At 36.8% G+C, this 14154-nt stretch overlaps 1 protein-coding gene across 7 annotated transcripts in view; it reads right to left on the bottom strand.

Moving 5' to 3' along the window:
• Window positions 1–14154, bottom strand: part of GINS1 (GINS complex subunit 1) — a 46594-nt gene that overhangs the window by 20929 nt on the left and 11511 nt on the right. For all 7 annotated transcript variants that reach the window (XM_037055519.1, XM_037055521.1, XM_037055517.1 and 4 more), the window contains exons 3-4: window positions 11665–11763; window positions 10839–10929 (exon numbers count right to left, since the gene is read on the bottom strand). In XM_037055519.1, the coding sequence (XP_036911414.1) occupies window positions 10839–10929; window positions 11665–11763 (190 nt within the window). The remainder of the gene's footprint in view (window positions 1–10838; window positions 10930–11664; window positions 11764–14154) is intronic.

Genomic DNA, 14154 nt, shown 5'->3' with positions numbered 1-14154 from the left:
CCTACCACATAAGTCTACCCCATGAGATGGGGATTCATAACACAGAAACAAATAAAAAGAGGCAGCTTAAATGAGGAGACAAAGAAATGACCTTCTAGATGAAAGAAAAGGAGAAATCCCCAATAAGAGCCGAATGAAATTGAGGCAAGCAAATCATCAGACACTGAGTTCCAAGTAATTGTCATATGAATGCACCAGGAACTGTGCATTAACACACCATTCTCAACAGTGAACACATCTTCCAGACAAAAAATCAACAAGAATATAGCAGCATTAAACAACACACTAGATCAAAAGGATTTAATCAATATCTACAGAACATTTCACACTAAAGAAGCAAAATAATACATTCTTCTCGTATACACATTGATTACTCTCAAAGGTAAAACACATGCTAAGACACAAAACAAGCCTTAACAAATTCAAGAAAACTGAAATCATATCAATCACTTTCTCAGATCACAATGACCTAAAACTAGAAATCAACCTCAAGGTAAAAAAAAACCCAAACATTCAAATACACAGAGAATAAATAGCTTGGTATTAAATAAAGTTGGGTTAACAATGACATCATGGAAGAAATCAAAAGTACCTGGAAAAAAGGAAAATGAACACACAACAACACAAAAGCTATAGTACACTGTAAGAGCATTCCTGAGAGGGAAATTCATAGCATTACCTAAAAAAGATAGAAAAATGTAAAATAAACAACATAAACCTACTTTAAAAGAACTACAAAAACAGACCAGAAATAAATGACACAGACAAAAAAAACCCCCCAAAAACCACAATTCAAAAGATCAAGAAATCTACAAGCTTGTACTTTGAGAAAATAAGCAAAACTGACAAACCTTTAACCAGACTCATCAAGAAAAAAAGAGAGGACCCAAATTACAGAAAAAAAAATCAGATATGAAAGTGAAGAAGTAACAACTGATGCCACAAAAATACAATGGATTGTATGAAATTACTACAAACAGCCATATGCCAAGAAAGTGGATAACTTGGGTGAAATAGGTCAATTACTAGAAATATACAATCTTCCAAAACTAAATCAGGAAAAAGCAGAAAATCTGAACAGACCAACAACTAGTGAAATTGGAGCAGTAATCAAAAAACTCCCAGCATACAAAAGCCCTAGACCAGATGGCCTCAGAAAAAGAATTTTACTAATTATTCAAAGAACTAAAACCTATCCTTTTGAAACCATTCCAAATAATTCAAGAATAGGGAAGACTTCCAAACTGTTGTTTAGGACATCAGTATTATTCTAATTCCAAAACCAGGTAAAGACATAACAAAGAAAAAAAAACTATAGGCCAATACCTCTGATGCACATAGATGCTAAAATCCTCAAAATAATAGCAAACTGGATCTAGCAATACATCAAAAAGATCATACTCCATGATCAAATGGGTTTTATACCTTGGATGTAAGGAGGGTATAATAACCACAAATCAATAAGTGTGATACATCAGTGGTCCCCAACCTTTTCAGCACCAGGAACCAGTTTCATGAAAAACATTTTTTCCATGGATGGGAAGGGGCCGATGGGAGGTAGAACTCAGGTGGTAATATAAGTGAAGTTTCGCTAGCTCATTCACCAGCCACTCACCTCCTGCTGTGCAGCCCAGTTCCTAACAGACCATAGACCAGTTCTGGTCATCAGCCCAGGGTTTGGAAACCCCTGTAATATATCACATACACAAAACAAAAGACAAAAATCACATGATCATATCAATAGATGCAGGAAAATTATTTGATAAAATCTAGCACCCCTTTATGATTAAAACACTCAGCAAAGTGAGAATAGAGGAAGCATACCTAAACATAATAAAAGCCATATACGGAAAACCTACTGCCAAGATCCTACTCAGTAAGAAACTAAAAGCATTGCTCTTAAGAAAACAACTGGCATGTTTGCTATCACCACTTTTATTCAACATAGTACTCGAAGTCCTAGCCACAGTGATCAGACAAGAACTACTCTGGCTGGCGTAGCTCAGTGGATTGATTGAGGACCTGCAAATCAAAGGGTTGCCAGTTGGATTCACAGTAGGGGCACATACCTGGGTTGCTGGCCAGGTTCCCAGTAGAGGATGTGTGAGAGGCAACCACACATTGATGTTTCTCTCCCTCTTTCTCCCTCCCTACCCCTCTCCCTAAAAATAAATAAATCTTAAAAGAAAAAAAAAGGAGAAATAATAGGTACACAAATTGGAAAAGGGGAAGTAAATCTGCTGTCATTCACAGGTGATGTTTTACTTAGAAAACCCTATAGGATCCACCAAAAAACTACTCAACCTGTTAAATGAATTCAGCAAAGTACTAGAATACAAATTGATGCCATTTTTATACACTAATTATAAAATATCAGAAAGAGAAACTAAGAAAACAATCCCATTTAATATTCCAAACAAAAAAAGTAAAGTACCTAGGAATAAATTTAACTAAGGAGGTAAAAGACCTGTACTTGGAAAACTATGTGACACTGAAGAAACAAACTGAAAAAGATACAAATAAGTAGAAGCATACACTGTGTTCATGGATTGGAAGAATGAACATAATTAAAATGTCCACACTACCCAAAGCAATCTATAGATTCAATGTAACTCCTATTAATATACCAGTGGCATATTTCATAGATCTAGAACAAATATTCCAGAAATTTATATAGAACCAAAAGTGACCCCAAATATCCTCAGGAATCTTTTTTTTTTTAAAGATTTTATTTATTTACCTTTAGAGGGGAAAGGAAAGAGAGGAGAGAAATATCAACGTATGGTTGCCTCTTGTGAGTCCCCTGCTCTGGGAACTGGCCTGCAACCCAGGCATGTGCCCTGACTGGGAATCGAACCGCGATCATGTGGTTTGCAGGCCTGCGTTCAATCCACTGAGCTACACCAGCCAGGGCAGCAATCTCCAGAAAGAAGAAAAAAAAGTTGGACGGATCACAATATCTGGTATCAAACTATACTACAAGGCTACAGTAATCAAAACAATCTGGTACTGGTATAAGAACAGACACATAGGTCAATAGAACAGAAGAGAGTTCAGAAATAAATCCATGTCTTTATGGTCAATTAATATTTGTAAAGGAGGAAAGGGTATACAATGGAGTAAAGACAGTCTCTTCAATAAATGGTGTTGGGAGAACTGGACTGAAAAAAATGAAACTAGACCACCAACTTACACTACACAGAATAAACTCAAAATGGATAACGCTTAAATATAAGCAGTGATACCATAACAATTCTAGAGGAAAACACAGGCAGTAAAATTTATCCCACACAGCAATATTTTCGCCAATATATCTCCTATGGCAAGGGAAATAAAAGAAAAAGTAAACAAATGGGACTACATCAAATTAAAAAGCTTCTGTATAGCTGAAGAAACCATCATCAAATGAAAGGATAACCGACTGTATGGGAGACCATATATGCCAATGATACATCGGACAAGGTTTTAGTCTCCAAAATATATAAAGAACCAGGAAGACAAATAATCCAATTTAAAAAAATAGGCAAAGGACCTGAACAGACACTTCTCCAAGGGGGCTATACAGATGACCCACAGGCATATGAAAAAATGTTCAACAGCACTAGCCATCAGAGAAATGCTAATTAAAAGCACAATGAGATATCACCTCACACTTCTCAGAATGGCTATCATTAATAAATCAACAAACAGCAAGTGCCTGCAAGAATGTAGAGAAAAGGGAACCTTATTGTATGAAAGGTTACCCTTTCATTTGATGATGGTTTCTTCATACTTCCTTTAGAAGTATGAAATTTCCTCCAAAAATTACAAGTGAAACCACCTTTTGACCCAGTGATTCCTCTGCTGAGAACATACCTGAAGAATCCCAAAACACCAATTCAAATGAATTTTAGGCACCCTCAGGTTCATGGCAGCACTATTTACAATAGCCAAGATTTGGAAGCATTCTAAGTGCCCATCAGTAGATGAGTGGATAAAAAATCTTTGGTATATTTACACAATGGATTACTATGCAGCAGAAAAAAGAAATTCCTACCTTTTGTGACAAGCATAGATGGAACAGGAGACTATTATGTTCACTGAATTAAGCCAGGTAGTGAAATACCACATGATCTCACTTATAAGAGGAATCTAATGAACAAAATAAACTAATGGGCAAAATAAAACCAGAGGGATAGAAAAGACCAACAGCTGTAAGAGTGGAGGAAGTAGGTTGGGACTGACTGAAAGAAGGGAGGTGGAGGAGGGGTGAAGAGGGAAAGTGTGGGACAACTGTAATAGCGTAAATTAAAAAGAAAGTGAATTGAAACCCTCTTGGAAAGGATTCACCATTCTAGATGGCATTAATAACATTTGTGATTCATAAGAGCTCAAATTATCAAAAGTAACAGGAGTCTGGAAAAAATTGAATTCAACTCTCATGGATGACTTTCAAGGATGACTTCAGTGGAGGAAGTAACTGCAGATATTGTAGAAACAGCAAGAGAAGCAGAATTAGTAGTAGTGCCTGAAAATATGACTGAATTCCTACAATCTCATGATAAAACTTAATGAGGAGTTGCTTCTTATGGATAAGGAAAACAGTGGTTTTTCTGAGACAAAGTCCACCCTTGGTGAAGATGCTTTGAAGACTGTTGAAATGACAAAGGATTTAGAATATTACATAAATTTAGCTGACAAAGCATTGGCACAGTTTTAGAGGAACAATTACAATTTTGAATGAAGTTCTAGTGTGCGTAAAATGCTCTCAAACAGTATTGCATGCCACATAGAAATTGTTGATGAAAGGAAAGAGTCAATCTTTGCATCAAACTCTATTATTCTATTTTAAGAAATTGCCAGTCACCCCACCCATCAGCAGTCAATACTCTGATCAGTCAGCAGCCAGCAACATTGAAGCAAAACCCTCCACGGGCAAAAAAAGATTATGGCTCATGGAATGCTCAGATGACAATTACCATTTTATAGCAATTAAGCATTTTTTAATTAAGGTATGTACATTGTCTTTTTAGACATAAGGCCACTGCACACTTAACAGACTGTAGCATAGTATAATCATAGCTTTTACATGCACTGGAAAACTAAAAAATTAAGAGTGACTTGCTTTTTGCGATATTTGCTTTATGTGGTGGTCTAGAACTAAACCAAAATATCTCTGAGGTATACCTGTACAAATATTGATTGCCTGTTATGAACCAGACACAGGTATAGGTACTTAAAATGAGTAATTCAACAAAATGAACAAAAAGTCTGTTCTCACAGAACTTACACCCCAGCATACCTAATCACGTACCTAAGGCACATTCCACCAGAAACAGAATTATGAAAAGTACATCATTTTAGAATTACAGTATGATCTCTTCAAACTCTGCAATGATTTTTCTGAAAACTATAAAACACTGTTGACAAAAACATCCAAATGTCCATCAACTAATGAATGGACTACATACATACATCCATACAATGGAATATTATTCAGCCATAAATCTAAATAAAGTTCTGACACAGGTTACCACATTCCTGAACCCTGAAAACATGCTAAATGACAAACCCAATAGGCCAAATATGCATGATTTCACTTTTATGAAAAATTCACAAGAGGTACCCTGGCTGGTATGTCTCAATAGATTGAGTGCGGCCTGCAAACCGAAGTGTCACCAGTTCGATACCCAGTCAGGGTACATGCTTGGGAATCATGTTGCAGGTCAGGTCCCCAGTGGGAGGTGCATGGGAGGCAACCACACATTGATATTTCTCTCCTCTTTCTCCCTCTCTTCCCCTCTTGTCTAAAAATAAATAAACAAAATCTTTAAAAGAAATTCATAATAAGCAAATCTATAAAGACAGAAGGTAGATTAGTGATTTCTAGGGACTGGGAAGAGTAAAGAGAATATGGGAATTAAACTGATAACAGTTGCAGGGTTTCTTTTAGGGGTGATGCAAATATTCTGGAATAACATACACAACTCTGTAAATACAGTAAAAAAAAAAAGCCACCAAATTATATACTTTAAAAGGGCAAACTACAGTAAGTCAATTGTATCTCAGCACATCTAGTTCTTTAACTTACTGAAAAAAATTAAAGGAGACAAATATATGGAAGGATATATACCACATTCATGGATTGGATGATTTAGTATGGTAAATACTATTGGATGATTTATAATGTCACCTGATCTACATATTCAATATCAATCAAAATCTTAATTATGTTTAAAAATGGTATTTGACAGACTAATTATAAAATTTACATGAAAATGCAAAGCATTAGAAATAGTTGAGAAACTCTTGAAAAAGAACAAAGTAGGAATGCTTGCTCAAGACATATTATAAATTGACAGTAATTTTAACAGTGTGGAATTGGTGAAAGAATATAAGAGAAAGTCCCCCATCCAAAATACATAGATGTACTGACACTCGATTTATGACAAAAGTGGCACCACCCCACAGAGCAGCGAGGAAAAGAGGATCTTCTCAATAAATGGTGCTGGTCATCCACATTGAAATCCTACTTGACTCATCACAAAAATCAATCCCAGTACTATAGATCTCTTTCTGAAAGGTAAAACAATATAGTTCTTAAAAGATTACATAAAAATATCTTCATAAGTTTCACATACATAAACATACCACTCAGGTTCGTTTAGCGAAAATGACTCAGAACTTTGGAAAGCACTATTCTTACAATTACAGTTTTACCATAGTGAAAAGAATATAAATCAGAACCAGACAAAAGATGAGACACATAGCATGAGACCTGATACAGTCCCAACACAAAACTTCTGGTGTACTACTCCTGTGCAATAAAGACACCCTGACACCCTGATATATAATAATATACACAGTAATGTCAACGAGGGAAGCTCACAGAACCTTTGGAGTCCAGAACTTTTACTGAGGATTCACTTTATAAGTGAAGGGATTAGGAAATACAAATTGTTAGTTATAGAATAGTAATGGAGATGTAAAGTACAGTAAAGGGAATATACTCAATTATATCCTAACAACTACAAATGGCGTCAGAAGGGTAGGAGATTTGTGAGCCCTGGCTGGTGTAGCTCAGTGGATTGAACGCAGGCCTGCAAACCACATGATCGCGGTTCGATTCCCAGTCAGGGCACATGCCTGGGTTGCAGGCCAGTTCCCAGAGCAGGGGACTCACAAGAGGCAACCATACATTGATATTTCTCTCCTTTCCTTCCCCTCAAAAGATAAATAAATAAAATCTTTTAAAAAAGAGGGTCCGAGATTTATCGAGGTGAACACTTTCACTGGGGTATATCCCTGAAACTAATATAATATTGTATTTCAACAATAATTGAAAAATAATTATTGCCCTGGCTGGCGTAGCTCAATGGATTGAGCGCGGGCCTGTGAACCAGACGATCGCGGTTCGATTCCCAGTCAGGGCACATGCCTGGGTTGCAAACCGGTTCCTTGCAGGCTAACTACCAGCAGGGGATGCACAAAAGGCAACCATACATTGATGTTTCTCTCCCTCTCTCCTTCCCCTCTAAAAATAAATAAATAAATAAAATCTTTAAAAAAAAAAAAACAAAAAAAAAATTATTTAAAATAAATAAATATAATTTCCAAAATCGTTACAGCTTGGACTAATATTAAATTTATTAATAACCTTTCATTATCTGAAATCTTTGGTTATCTGGACGCTACAAAATTACGAGTTTAAAACTAGAAATTACAAAAGCAATGTAAAATAAGTAATACATATTTGGTCACATTAAAGCTCCAATTATGATGATAAAACTGATATACTACATTCATAGATGTATATAAATTAATGACACAGTTAATATATCTGAAAGCTAAAATTTAGGCTTTAAAATTTTCATTTTGTGCCCTGGCTCGTGTAGCTCAGTGCATTGAGTGCAGGCCTGCAAAACACACGATAGCAGTTCAATTCCCAGTCAGGGCACGTGCCTGGGTTGCAGGCCAGTTCCCGGCAAGGGACACACCAGAGGCAACCATACATTGATATTTCTCTCCCTCTCTCCTTCCCTGCCCCTCTAAAGATAAATAAATAAAAATTTAAAAAGTTTTTCATTTTGTTTATGTGTATTTGTGTATATTTAAACTTACATATAAAGTTATATTAGAATTGTGAAACGAAAACCTTATGAATAATAAAGAGAAAAAACTAACAATTCAAGGGAACATGGTCTTTGAATATTCAGTCTACTCTTGAAAAAAGCAAAGAAAAAATATCGTATCTTACTTAGTGGGTTTTATAAAAAACAGAACTTTCTTATCTCATAGAGAGGCTCTTAAGTCTTTGTTGTTTAGTGCTGATTTTTTAATTCACTTTCTGATTAAAATATCTTATTTCTGAAAGGGATAAAATTTCCATTAATTGTTATTGCTATGATTAATTTAAATATTACTTTTGATTAATTGTATAACCAAGACTTCAATTAATTTTTGTATTTTTTAAATGGCTTTTTAAAAAGATTTTATTTATTTACCTTTTAGAGGGGAAGGGAAAGAGAGAAGGAGAGAAGTATCAATGTATGGTTGCCTCTCGTGAGTCCCTTTCTGAACTGGCCTGCAACCCGGGCGTGTGCCCGGACTGGGAATCAAACTGTGATCATGTGGTTCGGAGGCCCGCTCTCAATTCACTGAGCTACACCAGCCAGGACTAATTTTTGTATTTTTAAAAAATATATTTTATTGATTATGCCATTACAGTTGTCCTCCCCCCCCCTTTATTCCCCTCCACCCTGCACACCACCTTCCCCACCATCCACCCCCCTTTAGTTTATGTCCACGTTTCTCAAGTTCTTTAGATTCTGTATTTCCCAGACTATTCTTGCCCTCCCCACTATCTATTTTCTACCTATCATCTATGCTGCTTATTCGCTGTACCTTCCCCCCACCTTCTTCTCCTCCCACTCCCCTGTTGCTAACCCTCCCTGTGATCTTCATTTCTATGGTTCCACTCCTGATTTAGTTGTCCTTTTAGTTTGCTTTTGTTTTAGGTGTGGTTGTTAGTAACTGTGAGTTTGCTGTCCTTTCACTGTTCATATTTTTCATCTCTTTTTTCTAAGTTTCTTTAACATTTTATATAAGGGCTTGGTGATGATGAACTCCTGGAATTTGACCTTATCTGAGAAGCACTTTATCTGTCCTTCCATTCTAAATGAAAGCTTTGCTGGATAAAGCAATCTTGGCTGTAGGTCTTTGGATTTCATGACTTGGAATATTTCTTTCCAGACCCTTCTTGCCTGCAAGGTCTCTTTTGAGAAATCCGCTGACAGTCTGATGGGCACTCCTTTGTAGGTAACTGTCCCCTTATCTCTTGCTGCTTCTAGGATTCTCTCCTTCATTTTAATCTTGGCTAATGTAATTATGATGTGCCTTGGTGTGTTCCTTCTTGGGTCCAACTTCTTTGGCACTCTCTGAGCTTCCTGGATTTCCTGGAAGTCTATTTCCTTTGCCAGTTTGGGGAAGCTCTTCTTCATTATGTGTTCAAATAACTTTTCCACTTGTTGCTCTTCCTATTCTTTCTGGTACCCCTATAATTCGGATGTTGGAATGTTTAAAGATGTCCTGGAGATTCCTAAGCCTCTCCTCATTTTTTTGAATTTTTGTTTCTACATTGTTTTCTATTTGGTCATTTTGTTCTTCCTTCTGGTCCATTCCATTGATTTTAGTCCCAGTTTCCCTTCCATCACTATTGGTTTCCTATGCATTTCCCTTCATTTCAGTTAGTTTAGCCTTCATTTGTTCCTCTAATTTCTGACTAAGATCAACCAGTTCTCTGAGCATCCTGATGACCAATATTTTGAACTCTGCATCTGATAGGTTGGCTATCTCTTGTATGATTAGAATTATTGGTTCTGGGGCTTTGAGCTGTTCTCGAGCCATAATGTTTTGGTCTGTTCCCACCTGTTATGTATGAGGGGCAGAGCCTTAGGTGTTCACCAATGTGGGGCAACCCAGGTCACTGGGTTGTGATGCTAAATGTGGGGTGGGGTCAGAGAGGGGCAATGGTGTTTGTTCCACTCTCTCTCAGATTTCGGTCCCCTCTGCTGCTTCCCGCAAGCAAACCAGGCCCCCCTGGTGTCGGCTCTGGGGTGTGTGGGCTTGTGCACCCTCCACGACCCTGTGGGTCTCTCCAACAAACTCTCTGTGAGCCTGGGAGCTTCTCCTGGCACCTCGACCCCCAAAGTTTTTCCAACTGGTGCTTTTAGGGTTTAATTCCCATTGCTGGGGCCCTGGCCTGAGCGGTCTATCTCACTGCTTGCTCCTTTGCCTGGTTTATCTGCATGCGAATGTGTGACCATGGTCAGCCAGCGTCTTTGTGCCCTTACTGGGTCTGCCCATTGCCACCCCAAGCCTGGGATCAGCCAACCGGCGCCTGCACACCTGGGTCAGTCAGGCTGATTTTTTCTGCCCAACCTCAGTCTGCCAGCCACTTACTCTGCCCCTCTTACCGGTCTGGCTAAATGGTTCGTTGTTGTCCGACTTCCATACAGTTCAATTTTCTGTCTGTTTTGGTTGCATTTTTGTTACTAAAACTTTGTTGTCTTTAAACTTGGTTGTACGAGGAAGCACAGTGTTTCCACCTACGCCTCCATCTTGGCTGGAAGTCTAATTTTTGTCTTAAAACATCTATGACTTAGATCTATAAACTAATGCTATAAAATGTTTAATAATTATTTTTTATGTATTTTTCCAGATCTAGACTCCAAATATTACATAATAAAAATGTCAAAATGTTATTTAACAAGTAAAATAGTAGTAAATACTATTTTAGAACAATAAAAGAACCTCAGCATTTTTCAAATTTATAAATTAGAATAACAGTGTTAACTTACTTCTTCAGCAGACATGTGAAATCGTAAAATATTTGGCAAAACACTGCCATATTCCCACCTCAGTGCTCTAATCCGAAGCAATCGGTCATACCTAGGATATTAAGACGGTATTAGATGGCTTAACGAAAGGGATATCAGAAGTTATTTTGATCAGGAAAGACTTAAGCCCACTAGAATCTAAGTGTATTATGTGGACTCTATTTCTCCCCTGAGGCAAACAAACCAGTTGTAAGGTCACCTTTGGGACAGTGCAAAAAACATGAATATGGATTGTAAAGAGGTCTTATTTATTAGAGATGCATACTAAAGTATTCAGTGGTAAAATGTCTTGATGCTCTACAATAGTGTAGCATAAATAAATAACATGAACAAATATGCCAAAACATTAAAAATTGTTACAAATGGCCCTGGCTGGGACACCAAAGGGTTGCAGGTTCCATCCCCAGTCAGGGTGCATATGGCAGGCAACAAACCAACGTTTGTTTGTTTCTTTTTTCTTTTTCTTTTCTTCGCTTTTCTCTCTCTCTTTCTCTCTCCCACTCCCTCTCTCTCTCAAATCAAAAAACATATCTTTGGGTGAGGATTAAAATAAAATTGTTACATATGTATGATAGTTACATGGGATTTTATAACACCATTCTCTCTAGTTTTATGAATACTGTAGTTTTTCACGATAAAAAGTTTTAAAATGGAAAGAAAGAATTTCCAATGTTTATAAAGTGACAAACCTAAGAATTTGTTTTCATTTGAAATGGTTAACTAGGGAACCACATGAAAAATGTTCCATTGTTCCCTGACATCCCCAAGCAAAAACTAACAGGCTTACAGGTATGCTATAGTACAGCGTCGGTTTCTTAGTAAAGAACAGTGTCGAAATTTGATGGTTGGTATCAAATCACTTCGTCCACCTGACTTTGCTTCATTCCTAGTAACAATTGAATAGGAAAAGAAAAAATATGTATATTTCAGTATAAATAAAATTTTCAAAGTCAACTAACAACTGACTTACATTCTTGTTTTTTATTATCAGCAGTTAACCTAAGCAAATAGTAATAGCCTCTACTTCAGAGCTTTTATCAATAGGTTAAAAGAGAAAAAAGCCAAATAATTTGCCCAAGATTATCACACTATGATCATGTCATTTAACCATTCAGTACTTTGCATTTTTGTACACTAACTAATCTCCATTATTTCCAAAGGACAAAAACTGTGTTTACTCACTTTTTGGAATTCCTTTATCATGCTAGGATAAGAGACAAACCTAACATCATGGTTCCTTAGATTATGGTCCTGTATCATGTTTTTATTCTGTGCAGTACTCCTCATTATAATAAAGTAGAAAATACAAGTTGAAATGGTACTTCACTCATCCAAGAAATATTTGTTGATCTTCAACAAATATATATGTACTATACTTCAGTATTCTTCACACAGAAAGACAATTTTGATTCTACCCTATAAATGCCCTTAGATATTAAACATTTTAAAACTAAATGTACAATTATTTACTGGGTATAGAGTGTCAGTATAACAAGATGAGAAGTTATAAAGATGGATGGTGGTAATAGTTGCACAACATATGAATGTATTTAATACTACTAAACTGTACATTTAGATGTTTAAGATGGTTTAGATGTTTAATACTGGTTAAGATGGCAAATTTTATGTTATGCATATTTTATTACTATTTTAAAAATTGGGGGGAAAACTAAGCCAAATATACAGAAAAAAAATAAAAATCTACTTGGGAGTTTTAAAAGAAACCAGGTAATACCTGGCTGGTGTGGCTCAGTGGATTGAGTGCCAACCTGTGAATCAAAGGGTGGCTGATTCAATTCCCAGTCAGGGCACATGCCTGGGTTGTGGGCCAGGTCCCCAGTCAGAGGTGTGCAAGAGGCAACCATACATTACTATTTCTCTCTCTTTCTCCCTCCTTTCCCCTCTCTCTAAAAATAAATAAAACCTTTAAAAAAGGCAAAAAAAAAACAAAACCCCAACAAACCCAAAATGAAGCCAGGTAAGTATAAAAAGATTTGCTTCATGGAGTGCATGTTGAAGGCCCTAAAAAATACATGTCTCACACAATCATGCCATTTAGATATAGTCTGCATACTTCTGCCCCTCTGTGAAAGTCAGATTTATTCTCCATTGTTTGCAATGTGCTCTGAACTATAAAATAGTAGTACAAATAAAATGCACCTAACATAACATCAGAGTACTTTATTAAGTACATAAGGACTTCCTAAAAAATTCACATTTGCACATGAGTAATTTAAAAGAAATAGATTTTTCATTTAATATATATTAAATACATTTCTTTTGACAAATCATTTTAATCAGAAATTGGTAATAGCGATTGCCCCCCTAGAAAGAAAGTAGGAGGATAGGAAACAAAACTTTGGATTATGAATTTGCAAAGACTACAAATACAGGGAATATAGGAAAATCCTTCCCTTACTGGCTAAGGCCTCATAAGCCACCTCTCTGTTCACTTTTTAGCTAGTCCAAGTCATCTCTGCTGTCACCTGTATGACCAGCATGCCTCCCTCTCCCCTCAACTCCTCCATCCACTCTCCACACAGTAGACCGTGTGATCATTTAAAACTTCAATGTGACACCACCTGCTCCACACATTAAAAAAATCTTAGCTGGTGTCACACTTTGGCTGCTTACTAAGCTTCAGTCACACTGACCTTCTGTGAGTGATAGTTTCCCTGAGCATCCCACCCTCTTTCATGACTCAGGGAATTTGTGTATGCTGTTCCTTCCACCAAGAATGCTCTCTGTCCACAATTACTGCCTTGTTAAAAACCTGATTCTCCTTCAGGCTTCAGCTGACATCTCCCTTCCCTGGAGAGAACTTGCTGATTCCTCAATCTAGTTACAGCTTCATTATTCTCTGTCCTAGCATGCTATTGTGTTTCTTTATAGCATGAATCCCAATTTGGTCTATCTGTATTGTGCATTAGACTGTGAAGGCCAGAAAGTAACAGAAATTTTGACTACTGTGTTTACAATTAAAATACCAGAGCCATTTATCAGCACATAATTGTTTAGTCCACATTTGTTAACTGAATGGATACATTGAGTTTAGGACTTTACATTTTGCCTTACATTTACCACAAACCTGATGTGGTTCATGTCCTCACATTCCATCTATATACTTTTCTGTATCCACCTTTAAACACTAGTTGAAAATGTTCCTGTTGTTCTGTAAGCTCCATCAATTTTATTAGCATACTGAGTTCTATATCCAAGTAACTGATAAAAACATTGCGCCTTATAAGGCCAAAGATGAAACCTCATGTCACAGATC

Source organism: Sturnira hondurensis, unplaced genomic scaffold, assembly GCF_014824575.4.
Source record: "Sturnira hondurensis isolate 20B ecotype Veracruz unplaced genomic scaffold, ASM1482457v3 Scaffold0008640, whole genome shotgun sequence".
NCBI lineage: Eukaryota > Metazoa > Chordata > Mammalia > Chiroptera > Phyllostomidae > Sturnira > Sturnira hondurensis.
This window is presented reverse-complemented; position numbering and strand designations above follow the sequence as displayed.